Raw genomic sequence first — 27,742 nt, forward strand, 5'->3', positions numbered from 1 at the left:
TCTGGCTGGCCTTGGACTACTGAGGCTCTCACCTGCCTTCTGAACACTGGGGCTCTGTGCTTTCCTTCCAAGAACTGTCCTTGTCATCCAGGCGCCCATGGCCAGAAATGGGATTTCTCCTCCAACATTGCCTGTTGTAAGAGACTGGAGGAGGTGGTTGGACCAAAAGATTTTGTTTGTGGGGAAGGAAGGGGCAGGTCCAGCCCTGCCCTGCCCTGGAACCCCAGCACTGCCCTGCCCTGGAACCCCAATCCCCCCAGAGCCTCTATCCCAGCCCAGCAGTGTCTGCCAGTCCCTGGCACAGCACAGGCAATGCTCCACAGCCACCTCTGGTGCCCCAGCCCAGCTCCTGAGGGACCAAATGAGCCCAAGTCCCACCTGGGGGAAGGGCCCAGGAAGACCAAGGGCTATTGAAGGCTGACCACAAGGCAAGCACACAGCTTGACCCTGCATCATCTTGGAATTTCTATCCGAACACTGCTGGAATGCAGGAGTTGGTACCTGTGTGTGCTCCTCTGTATCTTTTTTGTCTTTCTCTCCTTCTGTGTCTTCTTCTTCTGTTTCTGTGCTCCTGCAAATTTTGATTAACATTACATTGAACAGGCTTAGAGTTTGTGAAGTTGAATGGGCCAAGTCAATGCTTTGAGAAGTGTTTTTTGATTGAATGTCGTAGTTTCACATGAGAAGAATTTTCAAAAGTAATACAAAACTTTTTGTGTAACTGACAATCTGTTAAACCTCTAGGATACTGAACATGCCTCTGTGAAACACAAATGTTAAAGATGAAAATCCCCAGGAACCTCCTCTTTCTTTTCCAGTCAACAAAGAAGCAGCAGGCCCTGGCCCCAGCCCCCATCTCAACCAAACCAAACCAAACCAAACCAAACCAAACCAAACCAAACCAAACCAAACCAAACCAAACCAAACCAAACCAAACCAAACCAAACCAAACCAAACCCAGCAGCCCTGCCATGGGCCGAGCCCCTTCCCCTCCCCAGGCCTCCCCCCCACCATCGGCCCCGTTCTAACCAAACCAAACCCCAACAACTCCCAAACAGGAAAACAAAAGAGGCTACAAAACCCCAACCAGAACAAAGCCAGCCACAGCTTTTAAAATCTTACCATCAAGTCCCCTCCCCCCAACACAACTCAAACTAAAAACTCCTACAACCTACAACCTACACAAAATAACCCTACAACTAAAATTAAACACAAAAACCCCCCAAAAACCAACCAAAAAACCAATCCTAAAAAAACCCAACCACAACTTCCACCACAAGTTACTGGCAGGACAGGTGTTAATCCTTCCAATACTTCAATCCTCCCTAAAGTAAAAGAACAAAACAAAATACAAGCATATTAAAAAACCCAGAAAACCATCAAAGTCAGTAAAGAAGAAATTATATCCCCCCAAAAAAAAGAAGAAAAAATACCCTAATCTTAGAAGTAAAATCTCCTTATAAACTATAAAGAAAAAACTCATTTTTTGTAACACATACAACTATTAAAAATTTAAAATATTCAAAGTAATATCAAACAAAACCCTTCATATTAAAATAAACAAATGTTAAAATAACTGTAATTTCATCAAAAGTTTAAACAGATTTTAAAAAAAAGTAATAAGCACCCCCAAGAGAAGGTCTATATTCCCAGAGATAAAAATAATTATAGAAGAAAATAATAAAAACTTATACCTTTAAAAAACTCATCTTTAAAACAATACCTCATATGTCAACATGGCCCATCAACAAGCTGTAAAAAAGCTTTTAGCAATAAAAACAACTTCACAATAACAAAGTTCCCCAGACAACTGTTATCCATGACAAAATTAAGAACCACAAAAACACTATTTTTTTCTCTTATTAAAAAATCTCCATAATCTTTACAAGAAAAAACTTCGCTCTCAAAGTAAACTAAAAAAATACTATTCTAGAAGTAGTAAACTAATTAGAAATTTTAAGTTTCGTTTCTTTACATTGTCAGTAAAATAATAAGTTGAAAAGAAAAAAAGTGTTCTAAAGAGTTTTTTTATTTCTTACTACCTTTTTCCTTTTATATATTTTTAATAAAATCTTCTGTATATCCTTTTAAAATTTTAAGTTTACTTTACCATTCTCCAAGTCTCATCTCGTAACAAAATAAATACCTAAATAATTAACTGACACTAAAAGCCACCACACTCATCAATACATTAATTAAGAAATCTCAAGACTCGAAAAATCTTAAAATAAAAAACCAAAACCACTGCAATGCCATAATAAACCTTTTGCCAAAGTTCGTCTGGTTTTCTAAAGCTGCCAGTAGAAGATGTTTTGTTGTTTTGAGCTCCTGAGAATCTCTTGTTGGTATTTCTCCAGTGAGTCCAACTCAGAGGACACAAACAATTGTAATTCCATTTAAATGTCTCCTTGAGAAAGATTTTCAGTGGATGAGGGTCAGGGCTTGTCTGTCCTGCTTGGCCCAGCCCAGGCAGGGCTTTCCCAGCCCCATTCCACACTCCATTTCCCAGCTGGAGCCCCTGGTGCCTCTGAGTTGTGCTGCCCCAGCCCCAGGGACGCTCTCCTTGTCTGCCCATTCCCCCAGGGGCTCTGGGCAGGGATGGCCTCAGTGGGGGCTGCTGACATCCTCAGCACCTTGGGGGCTGCTGCTGAATTTCACTGCTCCAGAGCCTTGTTCAGCCTTCAGCTCTTCAGTGCAGGAATTCAGTCTCCCAGGGCTCAGTAACATTCAGAACACCTTAACAAGCCAAGCCTCTGGAAATATTTTGATTTTAATTTTAAAATAATTTGTGGTTAATTGGATTTCAGTAGTGTATTCAAAGTGAATATATTCTATTTAAAATGACAGTGAGAAAATATTTTTTACATGCTGTTCAGGGTTTTTTTTCCTTGTTAATAAATTGATATATGCAATCAACAATTGACACTGAATCCAAGTACCTCCTCATGCAGTTTGAATGGATATGAAAATCAAGACCCTTCATGTCTGACAATCAATCAGACTCTGTCCCTACCCCCACCCTACCATTTCCCCCATCCATGCCCTGGCACTCAGAGCAGCCTTGTGCAAATCTGAGCTCCCTCCAGCCCAGGCTGCACCTGCAGCTTTCAGCTCCTTGGCTCCAACTCCCACCAGCTCTCCTTGGAGAAGGAGCTGCCCGAGACACAGAGGGATGTTCATTTCTTGTCAGCCAAACAAAAGAGAAGGCACAGCTCCATCAAAATGCAGAAGTCCTTCCTCTGCTGGATATTACATCCACTTTCCACAGCAGACAGTCTCAGAGCAATGGAAAACACCTTCTATGCCCAGCACAGATCCCAAGGTCCCCCCAAACCCTCCCTGCCCCAATTCTGCCCAGATTTGCTTTTTGCACACACCAATCACAGGCTGAAGTCAGGAGCTCCCTCCATGCCCAGAGGGAGGAAAAGAGAGAAAGGGGATGAAGAGCTCTCCTGTGCAGAGCCAAGGTCCAAGTGCAGCCCCTGCAGTGGGAACCACAACTCATCAGGTTTGTGTCCTTTGGGCTCAGGGACTGGTGACACTCAGAGGCACAGAAAGGTTTTCTGGGCAACAAACAGAAGTTGAACACTTGAAGAGTTCAAAAACCATCACAGCCCTTCCCTCAGTTCTCTGTGATGTCCCAGCAGCATCTGACATGTCCAACAAGGGATTTCTGTACAGGAACAGTTTTAGACTAAGACATTAGAGAAGGTAATTGAGTGTTTGATATAAAAACAATTAAGATGATGATTATTGACATATTTATTTAACTTCAGAAAAATTTGACACCTCCCTGCAGCTCAAAGCATGAAACCAGTCAGCTGAGAGGCCCTTGAATGACCACAGAGCATCTGGAGGAGGAAATCTGGGAGCAATGGGACGAATAAAGTTCCAGCGGGCCTAGAGAAGACGAGATGTCCTTAGACATGGTCATTTCAACAGGAGAGCTGGGAACACCCGATGGAAAAGTAAAATTAAATTACAGACTGAAAACTGGTGACGCAAGTATATTGGAAGATCTGTATGTCTTCTCCTGTCATCAGTACACTTGGAGGAAATACCTGTTCCTGGTTGGAAAACTCTACTATTGCTTAAGAGTATTCAAGTGACCCAGATAATAAAGATTCACTTGTATATTATGAAACTAACAGGTATTAACATCTTTGCCCCTTTCCAGGCTGACATCAGCTGTGTGCCCATGAACAGGCAGTGCCACTTGTGCCCTGAGGTGCCCAGCTGGGATTGGATCTCTCTGAGAGCACCTGAGGGAGAGCAGAGCACCTTGCAAGCTGCAGGTCCCTGACAGCCCCACAGGGCTCCTGTCCCATCAACATCTGCTCTGCTCCAGTCTGGAAGAGGGCCCAGCATGGTGCCAGGATCATCAGAGAGCTGAGGTGTGTGCTGGAATTCAATGCCCTCCCCATCCCACAGCAGCCCTGCATTTCCCTCCTGCAGCCTTGGTCTCCAGCACAGCCATGGAGGCTCTTTGGGCTCTGGACTGTTCCTGCAGCCCCCAAGGGCAGCTGAGCTCTGCCTTGGGCACAGTCAGCCCTGGCCAGTGCAGGCCATGCTCAGCAATTCCCTGTGTGTTCCTGGCCTTGCTGTCAGCCCCGTCAGCGGCTGCGTGGCCCCTTTGTGGCCTGTGCTGGCCCAGCCATGGTGGCCCAGCCCCTGTGCAGGCCCAGCCCGGGCCAGGAGCATTGCGGCTGGGAACGGCCCCTGTGCCGTGGTGCCCACAGCAGCCTTGGGGCTCTGTGCCCCACGGCCTCCCTGCTGGGCAGCCTCTGCCAGCTCCTGCAGAGCCCGTGGCACCTGTGGGCCTGCACAGACAGCCCTGCCCCGGGCTCTGGCGGCCTCTGTGCCAGCAGAGAGGCAGCCAGGGCTGGCCATGGCCGGGAACAGGCCCTGAGCCCTGCAAGAGGATGGAGCTGGGCCACAGCCAAACTCAGCCCAGGGCAGAGCTGGGCTCAGCAGCCAGGGCTGCCAAGGGCTGGGGACAGAGGCTGGCACTGACAAATGTCCTGGGCCCCCTCCCTGCTCTGTCCATGCCGTCAAGGGCACAGAGCAGCCTCCTCTCTGGGCCACTTGCCTGTTTTCAATGCCTGGCACAGGCGCTGGCCCTGCCCCACAAGGCCTGGCCTGAGTCCTGCCCCTGCACGCTCAGCCAGGCTGAGATGGACACTGATGGTGTCTGGGCCAGGCTCTCTGAGCCCAGCCCAGCTCTCTGCAAGCTCTCCCAGCTGCCCTGAGCTCTGGGCAGCACCAAGGGCCTCTCCCCAGCCCAGCCCAGCCGGCTCTGGCCCCACAGCTCTGCTCAGGCCAGGCTGCTCTGGGCACTGCCCCACGGCCTCAGCCCCTGCCAAGGGCACAGCAGCAGCTGCAGCTGCCACAGGACTCAGCCCCAGCCATGGGGGAAGGGGCTTGGCCAAGGCACAAGGAGGCTCCCTGGGTGCCCTGCTCCCCTCTGGCTGAGGTGCTGAGAGCTCTGCAGCCCCTGCTGCCATCCCACCTGCCCAGGGCAGCACAAGAGCCCCGGCCTTGGGGCCCTCCAGAGCTGCTCCTGCTCCAGGCCCAGGGCCCATCCCAGAGCTGGGGCAGCCACAAAGCTGTGCCCATTCCTGTTCATTGCTGCTCTCATGGGGATGGATCCTCAGCCACTTGGAGGTTGCTATGATTTATATTCGTCTAGAGGCCTCTTCTTCCTTTAGCTCTTCAGTTAAGGAATTCAGTGACCAAAGCTCATAAACATTTGTTAAAAACACCCAAGCAAGAAAATCCTCTGGGAATCATTCAAGCTTTTATTTCTTCTGTGGTTAGTTAGACGGATATCAGAAGTGCATTTAAAGTGAATATACTTTACGGAAAACAATGAAGAGAGAATTGTTCTGTCCTGGTAAGTTTTCTTTTCTTGTTTATAGACTGATATCAGCAATGTTCAATTGATGTTGACCCCAGCACGTCCTCACACAGTTTGAACAGATATGAAAATCAAGACCCTTAATGGCTGATGATCAATCAGACTTTGTCCCTATCCCCTCCCCACCATTTCCCTCATCCAACCCCTGGCCCTCAGAGCAGCTGAGGAATGGAGTCACATCCAGGGGTGTCCCCAGGGCTCAGGATTGGGGCTACGTCAGTTCAATCTCCTTATTGCTGATCTGGACAAGGCCATCGAGGGCACCCTCAGTCAGTTCCCAGGTGAGCCGAAGCTGGGTGGGAGTGTGGCTGTGCTGGAGGGCAGGAAGCTCTGCAGAGGGATCTGGACAGGCTGGAGCCATGGGCTCAGGACAATGGGATGAGGTTCACCAAGGCCAAGGGCTGGGTCCTTCCCTGGGCTCACAACCACCCCAAATCCCTGGCCCTGCCCCTGATCCCCACAGCCTGTCCTGTTTCCTTCATCCCTGCATTGCCAGGCACTTTCTGGGACAAGGGAGCTCTGCTCTGGCTATGGAGGGAGGTGCAAGTGCCACCACTGGAGTGGGAACCACAACTCATCAGGTTTGTGTCCTTTGGGGGTCAGGAACTGGTGAGACTCAGAGACACAGAAAGTTTTTCTTCATGGCCAACAAACCACAGTTGAACAGGACACAGTTTAATAACAATCGCGTTCTTCCCTCAGTGCAATGTCCCAGCAGCATCTGATGAGTGCACCATCCACAAGTGATTTCCATTCTAAAATTGTTTTCAGAGAAGTGTGGTTCTGTGATAGATATAAACAGAATTAAGTTATTGTGTCAGGATGCTCATCCTGGAGTGGGGGCAAAACAGCTCAAACAATTCCTGATTTGCAAAGCTGTCAGTGGTGGATGGAGAAGGGAGGTCAGGCTCCTCCTGGTATTGAGGAAATGCTGAAACCAGCCTGACTCATTTCATCTCCTCCTGTCCTGGCTGCTCTCCCCTCTTTCCCTTTCCACCCATTGGCTTTTGTCTCCCACCAGGCCCCCCGGTGAAGAGCCTGGCTCTGTGTTCTCTATCATTTCCTCGCTGGCACTGCCAGGCTGGGATGAGGAGCCCCTCAGCCTTCCCTGCTCCGGGCTGGACAAGCCCAGCTCCCTCAGCCTCTGCTCACAGCCCAAGGGCTCCAGCCCCACCTTGGAGGCCCTTCCCAGACCCTGCTCCAGCTGCCAGACATCTTTCCTGCCCTGGGGAACCCAAATCAGGCCACAGTGACCTGGATAATCCACATCCTTGATGTTCTGGTCACACAGCCCTGGCCCCTTGTCCCCATGTCAGACTCTGGGGTGGATCCTGGGGAACATCCTTTGGTGGAGGCTGTGGCTCCAGGTGGGCTGGGGGGGGTACCAGGGGACAGGGACCCCACCGGGCATGAACAGCCTTGGACTTGTTGGGAGAGACTGTGAGGGGGAGCTGGGGTGGAGTGACCAACCCAGTGACCTCACACAGCCCTGCTGGGATGTCACACAGCCCCTCTGGGATGTCACAGCCTGCTCTGTGAGGTCACAGCCCATTCTCAAATGTCACACATCTGGCCCCTGATGTCACAGACAACTCTGTGATGTCATAGTCTGCTCTGTGATGTCAGATCTCTAGCCTGTGATGTCACAGGTGGCTCTGTGATGTTGCATAGGCTGTCTGTGATGTCATAGCTGCTTGATGACCTCACATACCTCACTCTCTGATGTCATATCCCACTCTGTGACCTCATGTTACCAGATGAGAAATTGTCTACACCAAGTGAGCTGACACCTGGAGCTTGCTCTCCAACACCCCTGGCCTGTGGAAAGCACACAATGCCCATTGTGTCAGAAGGGGAACTGGAAGTTCACCAGCCTCAGTGTCCTGTCAGCTCAGCCAGACCCACTGGGACATTGGGCTCCACGACCACCAGGAACCACCAGAGACATCCCCAGGACAGAAGAACACATGGGTAAAGGGGAGGGGAAATATGTTAATGATTTTGGGGAAATGATTATCATATGTGGGTTTAGTCCAGGACAATCAATGAATATGTGTGCAAAATACAGAAAATAAATAGAAACTTTCCTGTACTCAGCCTGCACGGCTTTGGGAGGAGCTGTCCCCTGTGCATCCAGCTGAATAAAGAATGCTGCTTCTTCATGCTACATTGGGGTTAAGAAGGAGTTTTCTGCTTTACAGAATTTTTGGAAGCACTCCCACTGCCAAGGAAAGCTCTGTCTCCTGCTGTTCACAAACAGAGAAGGGCTGGTGGCAGATGTGGGGCTCAGAGGCTGCCTGGGGCACAGTGACCATGAAATAATCAAGTGTTCAATGTTCTGTGAAAGAACAAGGGGCAGCAACAAAACCTCTGCACTGGAATTAGGAAGGGCAGACTTTGGCCTATTTAGGATGCTGATGTGGGAGTACAGAATCAGGTACAGGTTTTTTTTGGGAAACAACCCTTAAAAATAAAGGGGTCCAGGAAGGATGGATGCGCTTCAAGAAAGTAATCTTAAGGGGGAAGGAGCAGCCTGTCCCAGTGTTGCAAAAGATGAGCTGGTGAGGAAAATGACTGTCCTGGCTGCCCATGGAGCTTTTGTGGGAACTCAGAGGAAAAAAGAGGGTGCAATAACTTTGGATAAAAGGTCAGGCAACTTAGGAAGTGTTTAAGATTTTTGCTAGGTCATGCAGAACAAAAAGTGGAGTGGTGAAAGCTCAATTAGAGCTTAACCTGCACAATTCTGTGAAAAATATTAGAAAATTATCTATAAATACATAGCAAAACGTAGGATAATGAGAACCTTTACTATTTATTGGATGCAGTGGAGAATATAGTAACAAAAGATAAGGAAAGGCTGAGCTACTTAACATCTTGTTTGTCTCAATTTTCAATATTAGGACAGGCTGTCCTAAAGACAAGTGTTCTCTTTAGCTAGTAGATGGGCACAGGGAGCAGAACAGCCCCCTGGAATCCAGGAGGAAACAGCTTCTGACCTGCTGAGCCACTCAGATGCTCACAGGTGTATGGGATCAGATGGGATCCATCCCAGGGGGATGAGAGAGCTGGTGGATGAGCGCCCCAAGCTGCTCTCCATCATTTACCATCAGTCCTGGATCACCAGGGAGGTCCCAGAGCACTGGAGGTGCCAGTGTGAGCCCATCCCCAAGAAGGGGATGGCAGGAGGATCTAGGGAACTCCAGGCCTGTCAGCCTGACCTGGGTGCCCGGCAAGGAAATGGAACAGATCACCTTGAGTGCCATCCCAGGGATCCCACAGGATGGCCGAGGGATCAGAGCCAGCCAGCGTGGATTTAGGGGTGGCAAGTCCTGCCTGACCATCCTGGTTTCTCTTTATGACCAGGTGACCAACCTGTGGATGCAGGAAATGCTGTGGATTTTGTGTGCCTGGACTTCAGCAAAGCCTTTTACATTGTCTCTGACAGCATTCCCTGGAAAAACTGCAGCCCATGGCATGGGCAGGTTCCCTCCTCGCTAGGAGATTTAAGAACTGGCTGAGGCTGGGCCCAGAGAGTGGTGGGGATGGTGCTGCCCCAGCTGGTGTCCAGGCACTGGTGCTGTCCCCCAGGGATCTGTGTTGGGCCCAGTCCTGTTTAAAATCTTCACTGATGATCTGGGTGAGGGGATCGAGTCCACCATTCACAAATTACAGATGACACCAGGCTGGGTGTGAGTGTGGATGTGCTGGAGGGCAGGACAAGCAGACACAGCCTTAAGCTGCACCAGGGGAGGTTTGGGCTGGACAATAGAAGGAAGTTCTTCACAGAAAGGGTGAGTGGGCATTGGAATGGGCTGGCCAGGGGGGAGGTGGCAGAGTCACTGTCCCTCTCCTTTGGCACTTAGTGGTATGGTCTGGGTGACAAGGCAGTATTAGGGCATTGTCTGGACTTGATGATCCCAACGTTTTTTTCCAGCCTTTTTGATTCCATCATTTTGTGATAGTTGGGACGCTCTGGGGAAGCAAAGGGGCAATTGTGACACTGCAGAGCTTCGTGGAACTAAGGGGACCATGGTGACACTGTGCAGCTCCATAGAACCAGGGGTGCATTGTCATGCTGTGGGGCCAAGTGGAACCAGGGATTCCACTGTGACACTGGGTCCTGGTGGAACCACAGAGGCCACTGTGACATGATGGGGCCTCAAGGAATCTGGAAGAGCGTTGTGACACTTTGTGTGGCCTTGTGGAAACAAGGAGTCCATTGTGACACTGAGGGGACTTGTGGAAACACAGAGACAATGGTGACAGTGTGGGACCTCATGTGACCATGGGGACATGGTGACACCCTGGGGCCCCATGGAACCAAGGGGCCACTGTGAAACTGTGGCATCAACGAGAACATTGTGACACTTTGAAGCCCCACAGAACCAAGAAGAACATTGTCAAATTTGGGGGGGCCCATGGAAAAAAGGAGACCATTGTAGCTCTGCATGGACACATGGAACCAAGGAGACCAGGGTGACAGTTCAGGGCCTGGTGTGACCAAGGGGACATTGTGAAACTGAGGGGCCTCATCGAACCAAGGACATCTTTGCATATGACACCAAGCTGGGTGTGAATGTGGATCTGCTGGAGGGTAGGAGGGCTCTGCATAGAGACCTGCAAAGGCTGGGCCTAGGGGCTGAATACAGCAAGGTGAGGTTTAACAAGTCCAAGTGCTGGGTCCTGCACTTTGGACACAATAACCCCTGCAGTATTACAGGCTGGGGACAGAGTGGCTGGAGAGCAGCCAGGCAGAAAGGGACCTGCAGGGACTGATGGACAACAGGCTGGACATGAGCCAGCAGTGTGTCCAGGTGGCCAAGAAAGCCAGTGGGTCCTGGCTTGGATCAGGAATGGTGTGGCCAGCAGGAGCAGGGCTGCTGTTTCAGCACTGATCTGCCCCAGCTCTGCAAACAGACATTGCTGCTGCAGCTCCAGAGAAGTGAACAAAAAGAGGATCTCTGCAGAAAACTTTACTGGGACATCCTTCAATTTGTTTAAAGCCACGAAAAGTGCAGCCCTTCGTAGACACAGTCTGTGGCCACAGAGAAGGTGGAGAGAAACAAAACTAGAAATAGTACAAACAATGACAATTCTTTGTGGACAATATGAAAAAACTAAAATAAAGAAAAAGAGCTGCCAAAGTGAAACCAACACAAAGTATCAAAAATTATTCTTATTACAAGTGATTTGCAGAAATTGGCCAGCAGTTTAATGTTCCTGAACCCATCCAGTCATCAGTGTCCACACTGCAGCCTTGAGCTCCTGGTTCCTCAGGCTGTAGATGAGGGGGTTCAGAGCTGGAGGCACCACCGAGTACAGAACTGACAGGGCCAGATCCAGGGATGGGGAGAACATGGAGGGGGGCTTCAGGTAAGTAAATGGTGCAGTGCTGACAAAGAGGGAAACAACAACCAGGTGAGGGAGGCAGGTGGAAAAGGCTTTGCGCCGTCCCTGCTCTAAGGGGATCCTCAGCACAGCCCTGAAGATCTGCACATAGGAGAAAAGAATGAACACAAAACAATCAAGTACCAAACACACACTACCAGCAATGAACCCAAGTTCCCTGAGGTAGGATTTAGAGCAGGAGAGCTTGAGGATCTGTGGGATTTCACAGAAGAACTGGCCCAGGGTATTGCCATGGCACACGGGCAGGGAAAATGTATTGGCTGTGAGCAGCAGAGCATTGAGAAAGCCACTGGCCCAGGCAGCTGCTGCCATGTGGGCACAAGCTCTGCTGCCCAGGAGGGTCCCGTAGTGCAGGGGTTTGCAGATGGACACGTAGCGGTCGTAGTACATGATGGTCAGGAGGCAAAACTCTGTTGTAGCACAGAAAACAAAAAAAAAGACTTGGGCAGCACATCCTGTGTAGGAGATGGTCGTGGTGTCCCAGAGGGAATTGTGCATGGCTTTGGGGACAGTGGTGCAGTGTAGCAGACACAGGGCCAGCTACGGCTTCGTGGAGGGATGTTTAGAGATAGGTATTTGCTGAGTCATAGGAATTGTACCAGGAGTCCTCACTCTGGTCCTCCTTATCTCTCTGTGACCCCATAGGCTAGTTTCCCTAACCCTTATAATTGGTCACTTTTCAATCCTCCCTAACCCTATAAAAGAGGCTGTCTGGGCCCATTTTCCCCAGAACAGCAGCTTCAAGACCCTTTGCGAGACCCTCAGAATAAACCATTGTGGAACGCTCTTGGCCGCCTTCTCCTCTCTCATTTCGTTTGCCTTCCAGGAGCCACAGCCAGCTGCAGCCCCTACAGCAAGCTGAGAGCTGAAATCACAAAAGAGCTGACTTTCACTAAGAGCTGACAATCACTGAGCTTGCTAGGGGTCTCGGCTGTGCGGCTGTCTGGCCTAGGGCACCCCAGCCTCCAGAGGGCTGAGGTGTTCGGCCTTGGGCCGCTTGCCTGGGGCGCTTTCCCTGCGGGGAACCACCTATCCAGCTAAGAAGCTAGCCCCTGTGGCTCCATTTATTTTACACATTGTGTCTCTCCTCACTCACCTGGGACCTGCTTTGCTTGGAGAACTGGCTGCTCACAGCCAAAGAGGAATTTTCCTTCTTTTTTTTTTGAAGCAACTAAAACTCCTGAGTTTCCCCATTGCAAACAGACATCCTCCTCAAGTGTGTGCCAAGCCCAAGGTGCCACCAAGAGCACTCCAGACCTGCCCTGGGCCAGCTCTGAGGGTGGATCATCATCCCAACCTGCACTGGGCCATTGCAAGGGACTGTTTCCATGGTCACTGCAGTGACCCCACTGCTGGGTTTGGGTGCCATGGCAACCCCCATCAGTTCAGGTTTCCTTGGAAACCAGCCCAAGGAGCCATTTCTGCAGCCAGGTTCCATGGCCACTTGCCTGCAGAGCTGTTGCTGCCCTCGGCTGCCATGGCAACCCTCAGGACAAAGCGGTGCCAGGGCTGTTCCAGGTACAATTGCAGTGACACTCCTTGGTGCCACCAGGTGCCATGGCAATGGCCACAGGGACCCGTTCCTTAGTTTGGTGCCATGGCAACCAATGCCCGGACCCGTTGTGGTGGTTGGTGGCCATGGAAACCTGCCCTGGGCCCCTTGCTCGGGGCTGGTGTCACTGCCCAGAGCCAGAGGGGATCCCTTGCTGGGGGCTTGTGCCATGGCCACCTGCCCTGTGCCACGCTGGCCGCTCAGGCACCAGGAACCAGCAGCCAACGCCACTGCCAGGGCCAAAGGCCAGGTCAGCCAGACAGAAAGGGGCAGTGTTTCCATGGCAACCGTCCCTGGGGGTGACACCTGGCTCACCTGTCCTGGCAGTTCCATGGAAAGCCCTGGCAGGGACTGAGGGCACAGACACTGGCACTGAGACACTGCTGGGCCGGGTGCTGAGCACAGGGCTGGGCACGCAGAGATGGTTTTGTTCTGGCTGAGCTGCAGCAGAGCCAAGGCCTGTCCTGGCCCTGGTCCAGCCACGCTGGGGAGGGGCTGGGGCTGCGGGGCAGCTGGGCAGGGGACACAGCCAGGACAGGGGACCCCAACTGACCCCAGGGATACCCCAGACCATAGGACATCATGATCAGGGTATGAAGGGGGGGAACAGGGTAGAGGGGGAGAATTTTGGAGGGAGGGATTTTGCCTTCCCAGGTAACACTTAGGCAAGAGGAGGCCCCGTTTCACCAGTGGGCAGGGTCACTACCAAAGACACAGACACCAACTTAAGGAATTGTGTCATTTATACCATGCACAGCTGCAAAGAATTACAAAAGGATAAGCTCAGCAAAACACATCATCCTTAGCAAAGAATTACAAAAGAAGCTCAGCAATCCATTCATCTTTGGTCATTACTACCAAAGATTGCCTGCAGTGATTAAAGAAAGATCCACCAGCAGGTCCCCTCTGGCTTTACCATCACCCAGATCCACACATCAGCTGGGGAAGCCAAGGACTGCAGAGCCACTCCCAGACACTGGGAATTCCTGCAGGTGCCTCCACCTTTGCAGGCAAGGAGGCTCCAAGCCCTCTGGGAGAGGACACAGCTTTTACACTGTTAAACAAACAAGCTGGAATCACTGCTAGTGTGGGAACATCTGGTTTCATTCTCCTCACTGCTTTCTCCCAAAGCCTGGCCAGGGCTCAAGGAGGAACCAAGGGAGTTGTCTTTGATCCTTCACCCCAAACAAGGCCAGATGGGGCCTGCTCTGGTTTCTAAATACAGAAAGATAAATCCATGTTTTATCAAGGAACACAGACACTGATCATGTTGGTAATAATGCTTCCTTAAGGAGTGGATACAAATCTAACATTTGGTTGGAAGGTTCATCTAGAGGTGAACTTTGCCTCAGGGCCTGTTCAGGCCTTGGAACTTTGATCGGTCCTCAGACCTACAATGAACTACAACCCTCATAACAATTCCTTCAATAACACAGTTTAGATTTACATATTAGGCATAAAGGCATCTCCTCTTCTGCTTCAATTAAGTGCTATTGGACATTGCAACAGGATCAGTTGCTACTTCTGCTAATAATCCATTCAGTTTATTCATGGAAACTCCACAGTTCAGGGCAGCACACATGGGGCACAGGATGAACCAGAATCTTTTGCTTCCTGAAAGCCAAGGCATTCCTTGGGAGGAAAATGTTCCCAGGGCCCCAACTCTTCCTTGTGGTTGCTGCTGAAGGACCCGAAATGGTGGCCCTGCAGCCAAGAGTGGTGTGACACTGACACTGAGCAGCTCCAGCACCCCAAGTTCTACTGACACTGGCAGGGATGGTAAAGCACAGAAATCCTCTCACACTGGGGCCTCTAGAACTACAACAGGGTTGGGTTTCTCCTCAAGGGAAATCTTAGGGAATCCTGTCCAAGTGATCCTTGTATTCCTGTGTTTTCTTTAACTCTCCCTGCACTGACAGTGACAGTCAGAGCCCAGGGACAGAGTTCTGGCCACCCCACAGAGTGGGCCCTCCAAGGGAACCCCATCCCTCCCAACTCCAGCTGAGAACATCCCCAGCAATTGGTGACATGCACTGCTTTGGCTACCCTGATCTTTACATTTTCATAACTAAACATTACATTTTGATCTCTAACCCCTTGGTGAAACACTAGAGGTGTTTGTGGCAGACAAAGATTCTGGCTGACCATCAAGGTACAACTTACAGACATCAGTAGCCCTTTAGTGACACCATTCTCCATTCTTTTTTCTCAATTTCATTCGAATTAGGAACAATAATTCTGTTGTCCATGGAGCTGGTGCCTTTTTAATTCCAGAATAATGCCCTGAGACCCTTTGCTGTTCAGCTTTACCATGTTGTCTGTGCCTAACAAGGCTTGGGGGCACCCTTCCCCTCTGGCTGGAAGGGGGCCGGGTCCCAGTCCCTGAGGGGCACCCAGGCTCCTGGATGGAATTCCTCTGGAAGTCCCTCAGGGTCACAACAGCCTGCACATGGAGCCCCGTGGATCAGAGCATTTTCCAAAGGGGCCCTTGGGGCAAACAGGGAGATTTGCTCTGGCAGGATGAGTAAAACAATATCCTGTCAGATCTACTGGGTCTCACACAGAACACTTGGCTGCAGGGACACATTCCCATTGCTCCTGCCCAGGTTTCAGGACTCAGAGTTGTCTTTCCTAGGAGCTGTTCCTTCAGCTGCCTCGGGAGGGCCATTTGGCCTCCACACCCACACTCTGGCTCCATTATAAGGAATGCTGGATCCAAACCCTTTATCTCCACAAACAGTGGTGACTGGAGGTGGAGCTCCTTTTTTCACAACCTTTCTAAAATTGCAATTTCAATAATTGTGCTACCCTGTCATGGGGTTGAATAATCCAATCTTGTTCACTATTGTTTAACAGAATTACTGCAATTTCTCCTTGATATTCTGCATCAATTCCTCCTGCCATGACATGAACACTTTGCAAGGCCAAGCTCCAAGCGAGCAGTTACCAAAGCAAAGTGTCCTGGAGGAATCTGAATTCCTGTTTCAGTATTGATAGCTCTCATTTGCTTTGAATTTATCCTAATGAATTCCAGTGAATGAAGACCCAGCCCTGCAGGCTCTGGGCTGGCCCTGCCAGGGGCCATCCCAGCCAGAACAATTTCCCAGGCAGTCCAAGTCTCACTGCCCATGGCTGTATTTGCAAATTGGGTGCAGCCCTGCACAGCCAGGGGGTTTCCATTTCCCCTGTGGGCCATTGTTAAGGGCATGGAGCACATCTGGGAGATGGGTTCTCCATGGGCACAGGTTCCCATCTCCTCATTCTTTCAACTGCTCTTTTCACAACCCCTTCACCCGTTCAACCAGTCCTGAAGCTTGTGGATAGTCTGGTACAGGAAAAACCCTGCAGGCTTAATCACTGTATTTTTCACAGGAACAGACAAAGCACTCTGCATCACAGTATCAGCAAACCCTGTAAAAATGGCCAATTTCATCCCTTCCTCCTTTTTTCATTGAATACAATCTCACAAAGTTGACCACTGACATTTGGGTCCTGGCCAGTCCTGTTCTGTAGGGTATTTAGTGTTACATCCCTGAGCAGCCAGAGCTATCAAGTTAGTAATGTCAACACTATTTCACATCATTATTATTTTATGTGTAAATATAGATATCGATACTGACATATAGATATAGAGAGATATAGACATATATATAAATATATAAATTTACATGTATTAAAGTATACTATGCTATAAATATATATAAATATATAAGTTATTTACTTTATTAATATTTCACTTGCACAAATGCATCTGAGCTCAAGATTAAAACCTTCTCCTGCTCCATGTGGGAGCATTCCACCAATAATTGTTCCTTCTGAAGGTGCTGTTTCCAATGAACTCTTAACGAATCCATCTTTGTCTGCCCAAACCCACAAGGTCTTTTCCTTTTCCATATGCAATTTTTGGATGCATTTGAAGACATCCAGGGGTGCTGCTTCTTTTAACCGACTGCCCCACTGCTCACAGGGTGCTCCAACCTCAGCCCACTCCAGAGCCAGGGAACTCCAGGCAAGGGCTTCCCATCTGGGAATTTCTGATGGCACTGATTCCTCACATTTACATTGAACAAGTGACATTTTGTTGTCATCTGGCCAGACTGTGCCAGTTCTGTTTTACCAGTGGGCAGGGTCAGCACCAAGGACACAGACTCCAGCTGAAGGAATCAGTGCCATTTACTGCAGCTCAAAGCAGCAAAGAATCCCAAAAGGAGCAGCTCAGCAATGCACCCAATCATCCCCACCAAAGATTGCCTGCAGTGATTAACAAAGATCCAGCACCATTTACCCTCAGCCTTTACCATCCCCCAGATCCACACAGCAGCTGGGGGAAGCTGTCACAGCCAAGGGCTGCAGAGCCACTCCTGGGCACTGGGAATTCCTGCAGGTGCCTCCAGCCACAGGTGAGGCTCCAAGCCCGCTGGGAGAGGGCCCAGCTCTGAGAGTGCTGAATGAACAAACTGACAGCACTTCTAGTGGGGGAACATCTGCTTTCATGCTCCTCTTGGCTCCCTCCCAAAGCCTGGCCAGGGCCCCAGGAGGAACCAAGGGAGCTGACTTTGATCCTTCAGCCCCAAACAAGGCCAGATGTCAGATTTCATGGCCTTGTCTGGCTGCTAAACACACAAAGGTCAATACATGTTTCACTAAGGAGTGCCTACATCTATCCCAGTGCTAATGACCATGCATATTTCATTAGGGAGCAGATACAAAGATAACCTTTGGCTGGAAGGTTCATCCAGAGGCACCTCTGGCTCAGGGCCTGCTGTCCAGGCCTCCCTCAGGGCTGTTGTCCAGGCCTTGGCACATCAGGGACGTGGTTTAGTGCTGGGCTGGGCACTGCTGAGTGACCGGCTGCACTGGTGAGCTCAGAGCTCTTTTCCAGCTGAAAGGATTCTGGGATTCCATGGTTATATCTGCTGCATTCAGCTGGGTCTACTTTAGCAGCATGACTTTGCTCAGAAAGTTCCCTCTTGCCCAGCTCCTGGGGCCTGCGGCTTCAGCTCCTTCAGCTGCTGGTGCTGAGCTGCTCATGCTGAACGAGACGACTCGGAGAGATGAACACAGCCCATCCAATTCCTTCTGGGACACACAGAGGGGAGGCTGTGCAAACAGGAGCATTCTCTGCTGTGGCCTCCTCTCTGCCCTTCACGCCTTTCAGCGCTTTGAACCAGCCAAGAGCTTTCTCCAGGAGTGCAATGGAGCAGCTGTTCCTGCTCCAGGGCCTGGCTCTTCCAGTCTCTGACCTTGCCTGGTTCTGTCCCTCTTGCTGTGCCCTCTGTTACCCCAGGGCTCGCTGGCTGCTGCCCAGGACTGTGGCACTGGCACAGACCCAGTGCTCAAGACCCTCTTTTCTGTGCCCTTGGAGCTGCCTGGGCACAGCAGCCTTTTCCATCTGGAAGCTCCACATGGACAGGGAGTCTCCAGCTCCGTTCCCTGCACAGCCTCCAGGAGCCCAGGGCTGCCATCTCAAGTCCCTGCTGGCACTGGGGGCTCCCAGGTGCCTCAGGCTGCTCTGACACCGCTGCAGACGGGAGGGAAGAGGGGCAGGGGCTGTGCTGAAAGTCAGCTCCATCTGCTGCTGCTGCTGCTGCTGTGGGGTCATTTGTGCAGCCCTGGCCAGAGTCAGGGATCAGATCCAGGCCCTGCTGCTGCTCCCTCGGGATCAGCCCCAGTTTGGCTGTTGCTGTCAGGGCCAGCAGAAGCCCTGGCTGGAGCAGTGGGTGCTGACAGTGCCCCAAGCCCCGGAGCTGGAGGGGTCCCTGGGCTGGGGCTGGCAGGGAGCTGCCCCTTGTTCTCCCTCCGCCCCAAGCAAAGCTGGGCCGGGCACAAGTGGGGCAGCACAGCCAGCAGGGAGCCTGCCAGTCTCTTCCAGCCCTGTCTGCTCAGAGCTTGGGCCTTGGAGCCTCAGGTGGCCAAAGGCAGCTGTTGCTGGTCCCTCTGGCTGTGCCCAGCAACGGGGAAAAGCCTCAGCCCTGCAGGGCCAGGAGCTGCCGGGCTCTGCCTGAGCAGCTCAGCCAGCAGGAAGGGAGCTGCTCCACACGGGAACCAGCAGCAAAGGACATTCCTTTTGTAGGGCATGTTTTCTATTTAAAGGAAAAAAAAAAGGAGAAAGAAAAAAATCTATAAAAAATGTGAAAGATAAAACCAAAACCCAAGTGTTAGAGAAAAAACTCGTCTAACTTTGCATTAAGAGGTAAATGATCTTTTGAAAAAGAGAACTCAGTTATTTACATTGTAAACGTGCTGATGGCATGGATCTATCTTACTGACCTCAGCAGCCTTTTAAAAGATTTTGGGCTTTGTCTCCAAGACTGGTATTTCAAATTATGGTCAAAGCAAGAGGAAATTGCTTTGTGCCCTTCAGGCTCCAAGCAGGACTGGGAATGGAAACTCCGTCAAACCCCAAATCCTTTAGAAGATGACCTTCCTTTTCACACTGGTAATGAGCTGCACATTCCCTTTGAAACTGTCAGGGCTTTCTTAAAGACACCAAGTCCCACTTACAGCTTTTTGCTCTGGTTTGGAAGTGCAGAAGGGCAATTCTCCATCCATCAGCTCCAGCCTGCACTGCCTCAGGAACACGGCCCACTCGCCAGCTTTGGCCCACTCGTGGCACTTCTAGAGGAGGAAGAAAGTGCAATTGCACAATTCCAGCCAATAAAGAGGGAAGAACAGGACAGACAAAACACCCTGTGCTGATCAAGGCATTTAGATGGGACTGTGGAGAGTCTGGGTCCTTGCCAATTGGATGTGTGTCCCCAGCTGCAATCTCTGGGCCTGCAGGAGAGTCTCACTCACCTGCCAAAGCAGAAAGCTCAGGCGCTGTGCTCGCAAGGGGCTCGTCTGATGCAAAGCTGTCAGAGCAATGAGAGGGCAGAGCCAGCCCAGCTGGGCCCAGGGCTGAGCCCAGCAGAGCTCTGGCAGAGCCCAGAGCAGGCTCAGCACCTGCAGAGCCCGGCTGCAAGGAGAGAAAACATAAACTGTCTGTCAGCTGAGGGCTCCTGTCCCCTTGTACCAATGCCCACAGTGCCCAGGCCATGCTGGCTGTGCCCAGAGCTGTGCCCAGCACTGCCCATCCCTGCTGCGTTTGGCAGCAGAGCAAGAGGGCAGGACATGTGCCCAGCCTGCAGCCAGCCACGGCACATCCAGCCCTCAGCAGCTGCCCAGAGCAGGATGCTCCTGTGCTCGCTGCCATCTCCCAAAATCTCTGATCCCACCCTGCCAAGCAGACAGGGACCCACCTCACGCCATCCACGGCTGGAAGAAAAGCTGCTCCCAAACCATGTCCTCAGCCTTCTCCAAGGGCACGGCCCATCCACGCCACAGCTGCTCCCAGGCACTTCCCATCCACAATGGACCACACAGAATGCTTCCTCTGGAAAAACAAACAACACGTTATTGAAAAGAGATTGGAGACAAAAAGGAAAACAAGAAAAAAGTGAAAACTCTTCTTTGTCAGGAAGATTGGGGAAGGCCCAACCCCTACACCCTCGGGAAAATCTCAGCCATGGGTGAGGGAAGCCCACACTTCCTCTCCTTCCCCTGCACTGCCCCCCAAAATCCCGGTGATCCCAAAGCAAAAAAGGGCAGTGGAGCAGCCCAAGCCCTCACTTGTCTGCAAAGCAAAGCAGCTGTGCACAGGTTCTGGAGCCCCACCTCTGCTCCCACCATGGGGCTTTGTTTGTGCTGGGCTGCTGCCCCAGCCCCAGCCCCAGCCCAGGCCACGGTGGGTGCTGGGGGCTGTTGGCAGGGCCTGGAGCCCACTCCCATTTCCTACCCACCCCAGCCCATCCCCCCAGCCCTGCCCAAAAGCAGCTGGGCAGACGACTGAAGAATGAGTTGCATCTGCCCCAGAAAAGGGGGAACCTTTGCTTCCCTGCCAGGCTGGGCAATGCCCAAATCTGGGAGCATTACCCCGGCTGTGGAATCATCTGCAAATTCTCTGTGGACTTTGGCTTTGAAGAAGGTGCCAGAATCAAAGTCCATCACCTTCAGCTGCCGGTGGCCAGGCTGAGGAAGAGCTCGTCATCCTTGATGTCATCCTTCCTGTCTCCAGCAGCAGCTGCAGCAGCATCCCCACCTGGTACAGCTTCTCCAGGGGCTCCTTCTCCTTCCCTGTGGTGAGACCAGGCTCTCAGAGTCCTGCCCAGGGCCCCAGCTGTCAGGGAACCAGGACAAGCAAAACCAGCTTGGATGGCGGCCACCAGTGCTGGGCAGAGCAGCTCAGCTCCAGCACAAGGGCTGCCTGTTCCCATCCCATGACCCCTGGGCAGTGACACAGGCAGCACAAAAAGGTCTGGGTTCCTTTGCTTCTGATTGCCAAGGCCTGTGTGCAGCTGGAACTTACCAGGGCCCTGGATCAAAGTGTGCCTGGGGCTCTCTCCCTTCTTCTACGGATGAGGAATATCCTGCACCCAAGGATCACAGAGCAGGTCTTCTAATGTGGGTCTGTCCAAGAAGTGCATGGATAAACACCACCTGATCAGATCTTGGCACTCTGGGGAGAGAAAGCAGAAACTGCCACTCAGCTAGAGAAGGCTCCTGTCTGCTTTGCTCTACTATTCCCATGCCCAGGCCATTCTGGATGCATTCAGAGCTGGGCCTCAACCTTCCCATCAATTTCCTGTTCTGGAGGAGAGCAGGACATGTGCCACCTCCTCAGCAGCAGCCAGAGCGGGATGCTCACGAGCCCGCTGCTGGCCCCCAGCACTGGGATTCCCCCCGTGCCCAGAGAAGAGGATCCACCTTGAGAGAGCCTTTGTGGCAGCGAGAGCTGATGGTCCCAGGTGATGTTCTGGCCCCTCCTGAAAGGGTGCTCCCCGCAGACCATCTGGTGCAGCAGGATGCCCAGGGACCAGATCGTTGCTGCCTCGCCATAGTACAGGCCCAGCTGGGTCCATTCCGGGGGGCTGTATGACCGTGTTCCTATGGAATACAGATGGACTTCAGCAGGGGGATGCTGCTGCTCCCACAGCCCGGCCCCAGCATCCCTAGGCGTGTGGGGGCTGCATCAGTGGCACACAGGGTCACCCACTGCCCTCTCACCAGCACATGGGACTTGTGTACAAACTTAGGCTTGCAAAAGAAGCTACTTGTTTCAGCAGAGGGCAGCCCTGGCTAGGCCTGACCACGACATGCAAAAGAAAAACCCCCTCTGTGCTGGGGAGAAAACATGCCCTTATCCTCTCTGCCTGCATTGCCCCAAAAATATGTTGAAGCCAAGGCAAACAGGGTGAGTGGAGCAGTCCAAGCCCTTCCTCTCACCTGCACACCAAACTGGCTGGGGCACAGGTTCCAGCCCCCCCCCACCCCCCGCTACCCCACCCACGGGAGTTTTTCTTGTGCTGGCTGCCCCAGACCAGCCCCAGTCCTGGAAAGAGTGGCTACAAAGGCTGCCAGCAGGGCTGGAAATGGCTCCTCACCCAGCCCTGCTCTAAAGCAACTCAGCTGAGGACTCAGTGCCCTGACTGGCAGCAAAAGGGAGAATCCCCACTGCCACAGCCAGCTTGGCCTGGGAGATGTTGGGCCATGAGATGCCAGCACCGGGAGCACACCCCTGTGGAGGCTGACCTGCAAAGTGAGTGTAGGCTGTGTCTTGCAGGTAGGTGCTACAGCCAAAGTCGATCAGCTTGGCCTGCCCGGTGTCCAGGTCAACCAGGATGTTCGCTGGTTTGATGTCGCGGTGCAGGACCCCGCAGCTGGTGCAGTGCCGCACGGCCTCCAGCACCTGGCGGAACAGCTCCCGAGCCACCTCCTCGGACAGCAACCGCCGTGCCCGAATGAAATGCCGCAGGTCCTGACACCGCTCTGGCCGCTCCAGCACCATCACGATGTATTTGGGGAGCTCGAGCCACTCCAGCAGCTGCACCACACCGGAGAAGCCGGTGGACACCTTGGCCAGCAGCACGATCTCCAACGGTGCGCTGGTGCCGTCGGGCTGCGGGAGGAGCACGAAGCCGTCGGGGGGGGCGATGCCGTGCCAGGCCTGGGGAAGCCCTCACCCAGACCGGGATGCTCTGCGCCCTGCGCTGGCCCCACGCCCGCTCCGCCTCGAGCCGTCCTGGCGGCTCCCACCCTGCCGGACCTCGGCTCATCCCCGTCCGGCAGCCCCGGCTTCTGCCGCTAGCCCCGCTCACTCACCAGCTCGCCCCAGTGCCGGACGCGGTTCCGTGGCACCCCTTTGATGGCCACCTGCAAGACAAGGGCAGCAGCGGGCTGAGCTCGCCGCCCGCCCTGCCCAGACACAGCCCAAACCTCCTCCTCCTCCGCCCCCTCCCCCTCCGCCCGCCGCCGGCCCCGCCGCTCACCGGGGCGCCGTCCGAGAGCCGCGTGGCCGCGAAGACTCTGCCGAAGCCGCCGCGCCCCAGCAGCGAACCCAGCCGGTACCGCTCCTGCAGGGCCTTCCCTGCGGGCGAGACGCGGCTGTCAGCGCTCGGCCCGGGGCCAGCAACGGCCCCCGAGCGCCCCTCACCCGCCCCGGGCCGGCCATCCCCGGGCGTTCGCTCTTGGGAACGCGACACGGGAGGCTCGGGGCCGGCGGCCGCGCTGCCGGACGGCGGAGCTCGGGCCGGGGAAGCCGCTGCGGAGGCGGCGGGAGCGGCCGCGCCGCGTGTGTCCTCCGCGGGCCCCGGGAGGTGCCGGGGACGGCGCCGGTGCCGGGGCCGGGGTGGAGAGTGGACCCCGCGTCGGGGCCGGCGTCGGGTCCGGGGCCGGGCTCGGGCCAGGCGGAGGCAAAGGGCGGCGATGCCGCCCGAGGCCCAGGCACTGATCCCCGCCCAGCAGCGCCACCGCCAGTACGGCCAGAGCCGGGCGGAGGCGAGACCGCGGCGGGACGCCCGGGGACAAGGACGGGGACGGGGCAGCCCCGCCCGGGGCCGGGGGCGGGCCGGGGGCATGGCCCGGCCTGGCAAGGGGAGAGAGGGAGGCGGGGAGAGGAGAGGGAGGCCGGGAAACAGGCCCCGAAAGAAGGATGCCCAAGAGCGGGACAGAAAGAAAAAAAGAAAGAAAAAGAGTCTTGAGCTTCTCTGCTTTGGCTGCTGCTGTTGCCGCCGCTGCCGCTGCCGCTGCCGCTGCTGCCGCTGCCGCTACTGCCGCTGCCGCCGCTGCAACTGAAGCCCCGGTGCCGTTGCCGTGCGTCCCCGTGTCCGTTCCCCGCTCGCCCCACGAGCCCCACGGCCGAGCCCCGCGCGCCCCGGGGACAGCCCCCTTCGTCTGTCCGAACACGGGAACTTTGCAGGCTTGAGCCCAGATGCAGAGCCCTGACTCCTGCACGCTGGCAGAGCAATCCCCTCGCCTGCTGCTGTGCATTGTCCTTGCTGAGGGTCAAACACTGTCGGGGCACCTTCCCTTGGAGTAGGATTCCTACCTAACCCCAGCACTGCACTTACATCTCCAGTGTTGCATTCCAGTAAAAACAGGGCAAGGAAAACTGTGTGTGGCTCATGGTATTTTAGAGTGTCTAAAACTGGCAAAGTCACCAATCTTAGAGGTGAGGTACATCTGGAATTACTGGGATGGAGAAGTAGTGCAACATGGAAAAGGGGAGTGTAGAGATAAATAGAGGAAAACATCTTGGATTGTTTGTTTCCTTTTCATTTCACTTCTGGAAAGCTGTTTCAGTTTTCCAGGAATCTTCTCCTTCTGCTCTTCTCAAGAAGCTCTCCTGGAGAACAGAGTTGAGCTTCTGTCACAAGATTTGCCACCAGCTGCAGCTTCTCTTGGGCTTTCCACACTGCACACTGTGTGTGCAGCAGGACTTGTGCAGCAAAGCAGGAGAAATGTTTGGAGAACTTTACATGTCCTTTCTTTTCCTGGTGGGCTGGGGACCAGTTGTGCCACTGGTGAAGTTTTCATTGTGAGTGTTGGTGCTGGTTTAGGGTAAATTTTGGGAGGAAACCTTCAAAAGTGGTCCATCTAGAAAGCAAGTTCAAGTGGCCTCTCCCCCTAGTAGTTCAGGAAAAGGCTTCCCTCCAGGGCAGGTTTAAACAGTTCCAAGAAAAAGCAAAGTCACAGTCTGAGGAACTCCCCTGCCTAAGCTAGCTAAAAATCAAATTGCTAGCCCTGGGCTGTGAAGGCACCAGGAAATTTCCAAATCTGGGCACTGGCAGTCCCTGCCAACACCAGATCTGGATGGTGCTGGAGCCAGATTCTCAAAATTCCAAATTTTGGCTTTCTATGCCTGCAAATCACTGGACTTGGGCTGTGCCAGCACCAGGAAGTTTTTAGATCTAGGCTCTGGCACTGCCAGCAAACACCAGATCTGGGTCGTGTCATTGCCAGTGACAGAAATCTTCTGGATTTGGGCTCTGCAGGCACCGGGAAATTTCCAAATCTGGGTGCTGGCACAGCAAACACAAGATGTGGGAGGTCCCAGAGCCAGTAGCAGGAAGTTGCCAGGTTTTGGATTTCTGTGCCAGCAAAGTGCTGCACTTGGGCTCTTCCTAAATAGGGATATTTCCAGATCTGTGCACTGGCAGTGGCAGCAAACAGCCCATTTATGTCTTCAGGCTCCAAGAGGGACTGGATCTGGACCCCTTATTTTCCTTCCTTCTTTCCTTCCTTCCTCCTGGGGGCCTGCTGCCAGCAAACACCAGATTGGGCGGTGCTGGCGAGGGGAAATTGCCAGGTTTCAGCTTTCTTTGCCAGCAAATTCCTGGACATGGGCGGCGCCGGAACAGAAAATTTGCCAGATGTGGGCACTGGCAGTGCCAGCGCACATCAGATCTGGAAAGGGAATGTGCCGGCACCGGGAAATTGCCAAATGTTAACTTTCTGTGCCAACAATTATTTGAAATATTCTGGATCTGGGCACTGGCAGTGCTGGCAAACACCAGATGTGGGTGGTGCTGGCACCAGGTATTTGCTGGGTTTTGGATTTCTGTGCCAGCAAATTGCTGCACTTGGGCTCTGCCAGCACCGGGAAATTTCTGGATCTGGGCACTGGCAGTTCCAGGAAACCCCAGATCTGGGCAGTGACAGTCCTGGCACCAGGAAATTGCCAGATTTTGTCTTTCTTTTCCAGAAACTTGCTGCACTTGGGCTGTGCTGGAACCATGAAATGTCCGGAACGGGCACAGGCAGTGGCAGCCAACACCAGATCTGGGCCATGCTGGTGGCAGCATCGGGAATCTGCCGGGTTTTGGCTTTCTTTGCCAGAAAATTGCTGCATTTGGGTTGTTCCCGCACTGGGAAGTTGCCAGAGCTGGGCACTGGTGGTGCCAGCTAAAACCAGATGTGGGCGGTGCCAGTGCTGGCACCAGAAAATTGCTGGGTCTTGGCTTTCTGTGCCAGGAACCTGCTGGACTTGGGCTGTGCTGCCACTGGGAAACTGCTGGATCTGAGCACTGGCAGTGCCAGCAAACACCAGATCTGGGTGGGGCCAGCACCAGGTGTAAGAGCCAAAATGAGGGATGTGGGACTCCAGGGGCTCTCCAAAATGCAGTTTATTCCATCCATGATGTTACAGCAGTCCAGGGCCATGGGCGACAGAGCTGTGCCCACAGCTGTCAGCTCCAGCTGCAGGCAGGCCTGGAGACCCTTTGGTTTTGGTTACAATGCATTACATACTTTTCTTTACTGAGCATCTTCATACAGTAGAACCAATCTATCCCTTAACTATCATCTATAGCTTGTCATAACTACTATAATTACCATATTCATGTTACTATTCTCCAATCACTAAAAGGTAGTCCATTACAGTTTAAGCTAGGAGTTGTTTTTCAGTTTACTTGCAGTGGAAAATTGAGACCTTTTTTCTACTTGCAACTTTGCTGACTTGTTTGCCTGTGCTCTCTTTCTGCTTGGTAATGTGAAATACAAAGCTGTGTTTCATGTGTCAGGTACATACAGGCAATATGTGTATTTGTGATTGTAATATGTGTGGAAACCAATCATGGGACAGTTATAAAGACCAATTCTAATAATAACTGAGAAAAGTAAAGCATGGAAGAAGGCCTTTGAACCTACCCTTTGTTTGCAATTAACCTTTAGAAGCCTTAAGTTGATTTAGGAGCATTTCAATTAAAGCTTTAAGGATGTTGCTTTTTGATGGGAACTTTCTTCTTGTAGTTAAGCCTTAAAGAGTTTTCCAGTAATCACCTTTTGAAGTATAATTTTAGAATATTGTGTGTAGTAAGGATCTTTTGAAACTATAGCTTTAGAATATATAAACAGGAAACATGCAGCTTGAGAAAGATGAACATCAACTCAAGGATAAATAGGTTTGACCAAGGGAAGCTGGACATCACTGTTATGAGATTTATAGTCCTTGCAATCAAAAGGTGGACCCACATCTGGAAACTGGACTTCACCAGATGAAATACTCCTTCCTTCTTTTGGAAACCGGACCACCACCACCTGGGATACCCCTTTCGGGATGTACATCCTGAGAAAAACTAAATCACAGTAGTGTATAGAATTGTGATGTAAAAATTGGAAAATAAAAACTGCTGAGAAAGCTTATGAGTACCTCTATAAATAGCTGTAAGCCTCAACTATAGGTGTGCAGTTGGAGGGAAAACTTCCCCCACTGTACCCAGCGCTGTACTGCTCATACTTTACCATATTAATTAATAAATTGATTGTTGCTTGAATATTGGCCATATCAAGTTTCTTATTTATAACAAGCTGGCAGTGGAAGACAGTAAAAAATACAGGTGTTATCTGAGCCTGGGTGGCCTCTCAAGTGGCTCTTGGCCTCGTCCTCCCCTCTCGACTTGCACAACCCAGGTGGGCATAAGTATGAGCATAGAACATCTTAATCTGATTTTCTGCCCAGTGGACGGTTCTGACAGGGATATTTGATAAGTACTGATGACAGAATCTGAGCTGCATCGTTTGATCTTGGCTTTGCAATAGTTGGAAGG

At 52.3% G+C, this 27,742-nt stretch overlaps 2 protein-coding genes and 1 pseudogene across 2 annotated transcripts in view; 1 reads left to right on the plus strand and 2 right to left on the minus strand.

Moving 5' to 3' along the window:
* LOC115485198 (uncharacterized) overlaps positions 1 to 27,742 on the plus strand; it is a 2,106,330-nt gene that overhangs the window by 1,209,716 nt on the left and 868,872 nt on the right. Inside the window, 1 exon segment of the mRNA XM_050983901.1 lies at positions 9,738 to 9,744. Within this exon segment, the coding sequence (XP_050839858.1) occupies positions 9,738 to 9,744 (7 nt within the window).
* LOC103825013 (zinc finger protein 208-like) overlaps positions 1 to 27,742 on the minus strand; it is a 742,626-nt pseudogene that overhangs the window by 178,650 nt on the left and 536,234 nt on the right.
* On the minus strand, positions 21,269 to 23,785 carry LOC115485175 (serine/threonine-protein kinase pim-1-like; the record flags this gene model as incomplete). Its single annotated transcript, XM_050984240.1, has 5 exons — positions 21,269 to 21,375; positions 21,624 to 21,803; positions 22,449 to 22,815; positions 23,019 to 23,069; positions 23,186 to 23,785. Coding segments are annotated over 5 exons (1,305 nt in total), but the record flags the coding sequence as incomplete, so codon positions are not given.

Source organism: Serinus canaria, chromosome 25, assembly GCF_022539315.1.
Source record: "Serinus canaria isolate serCan28SL12 chromosome 25, serCan2020, whole genome shotgun sequence".
Lineage (NCBI taxonomy): Eukaryota > Metazoa > Chordata > Aves > Passeriformes > Fringillidae > Serinus > Serinus canaria.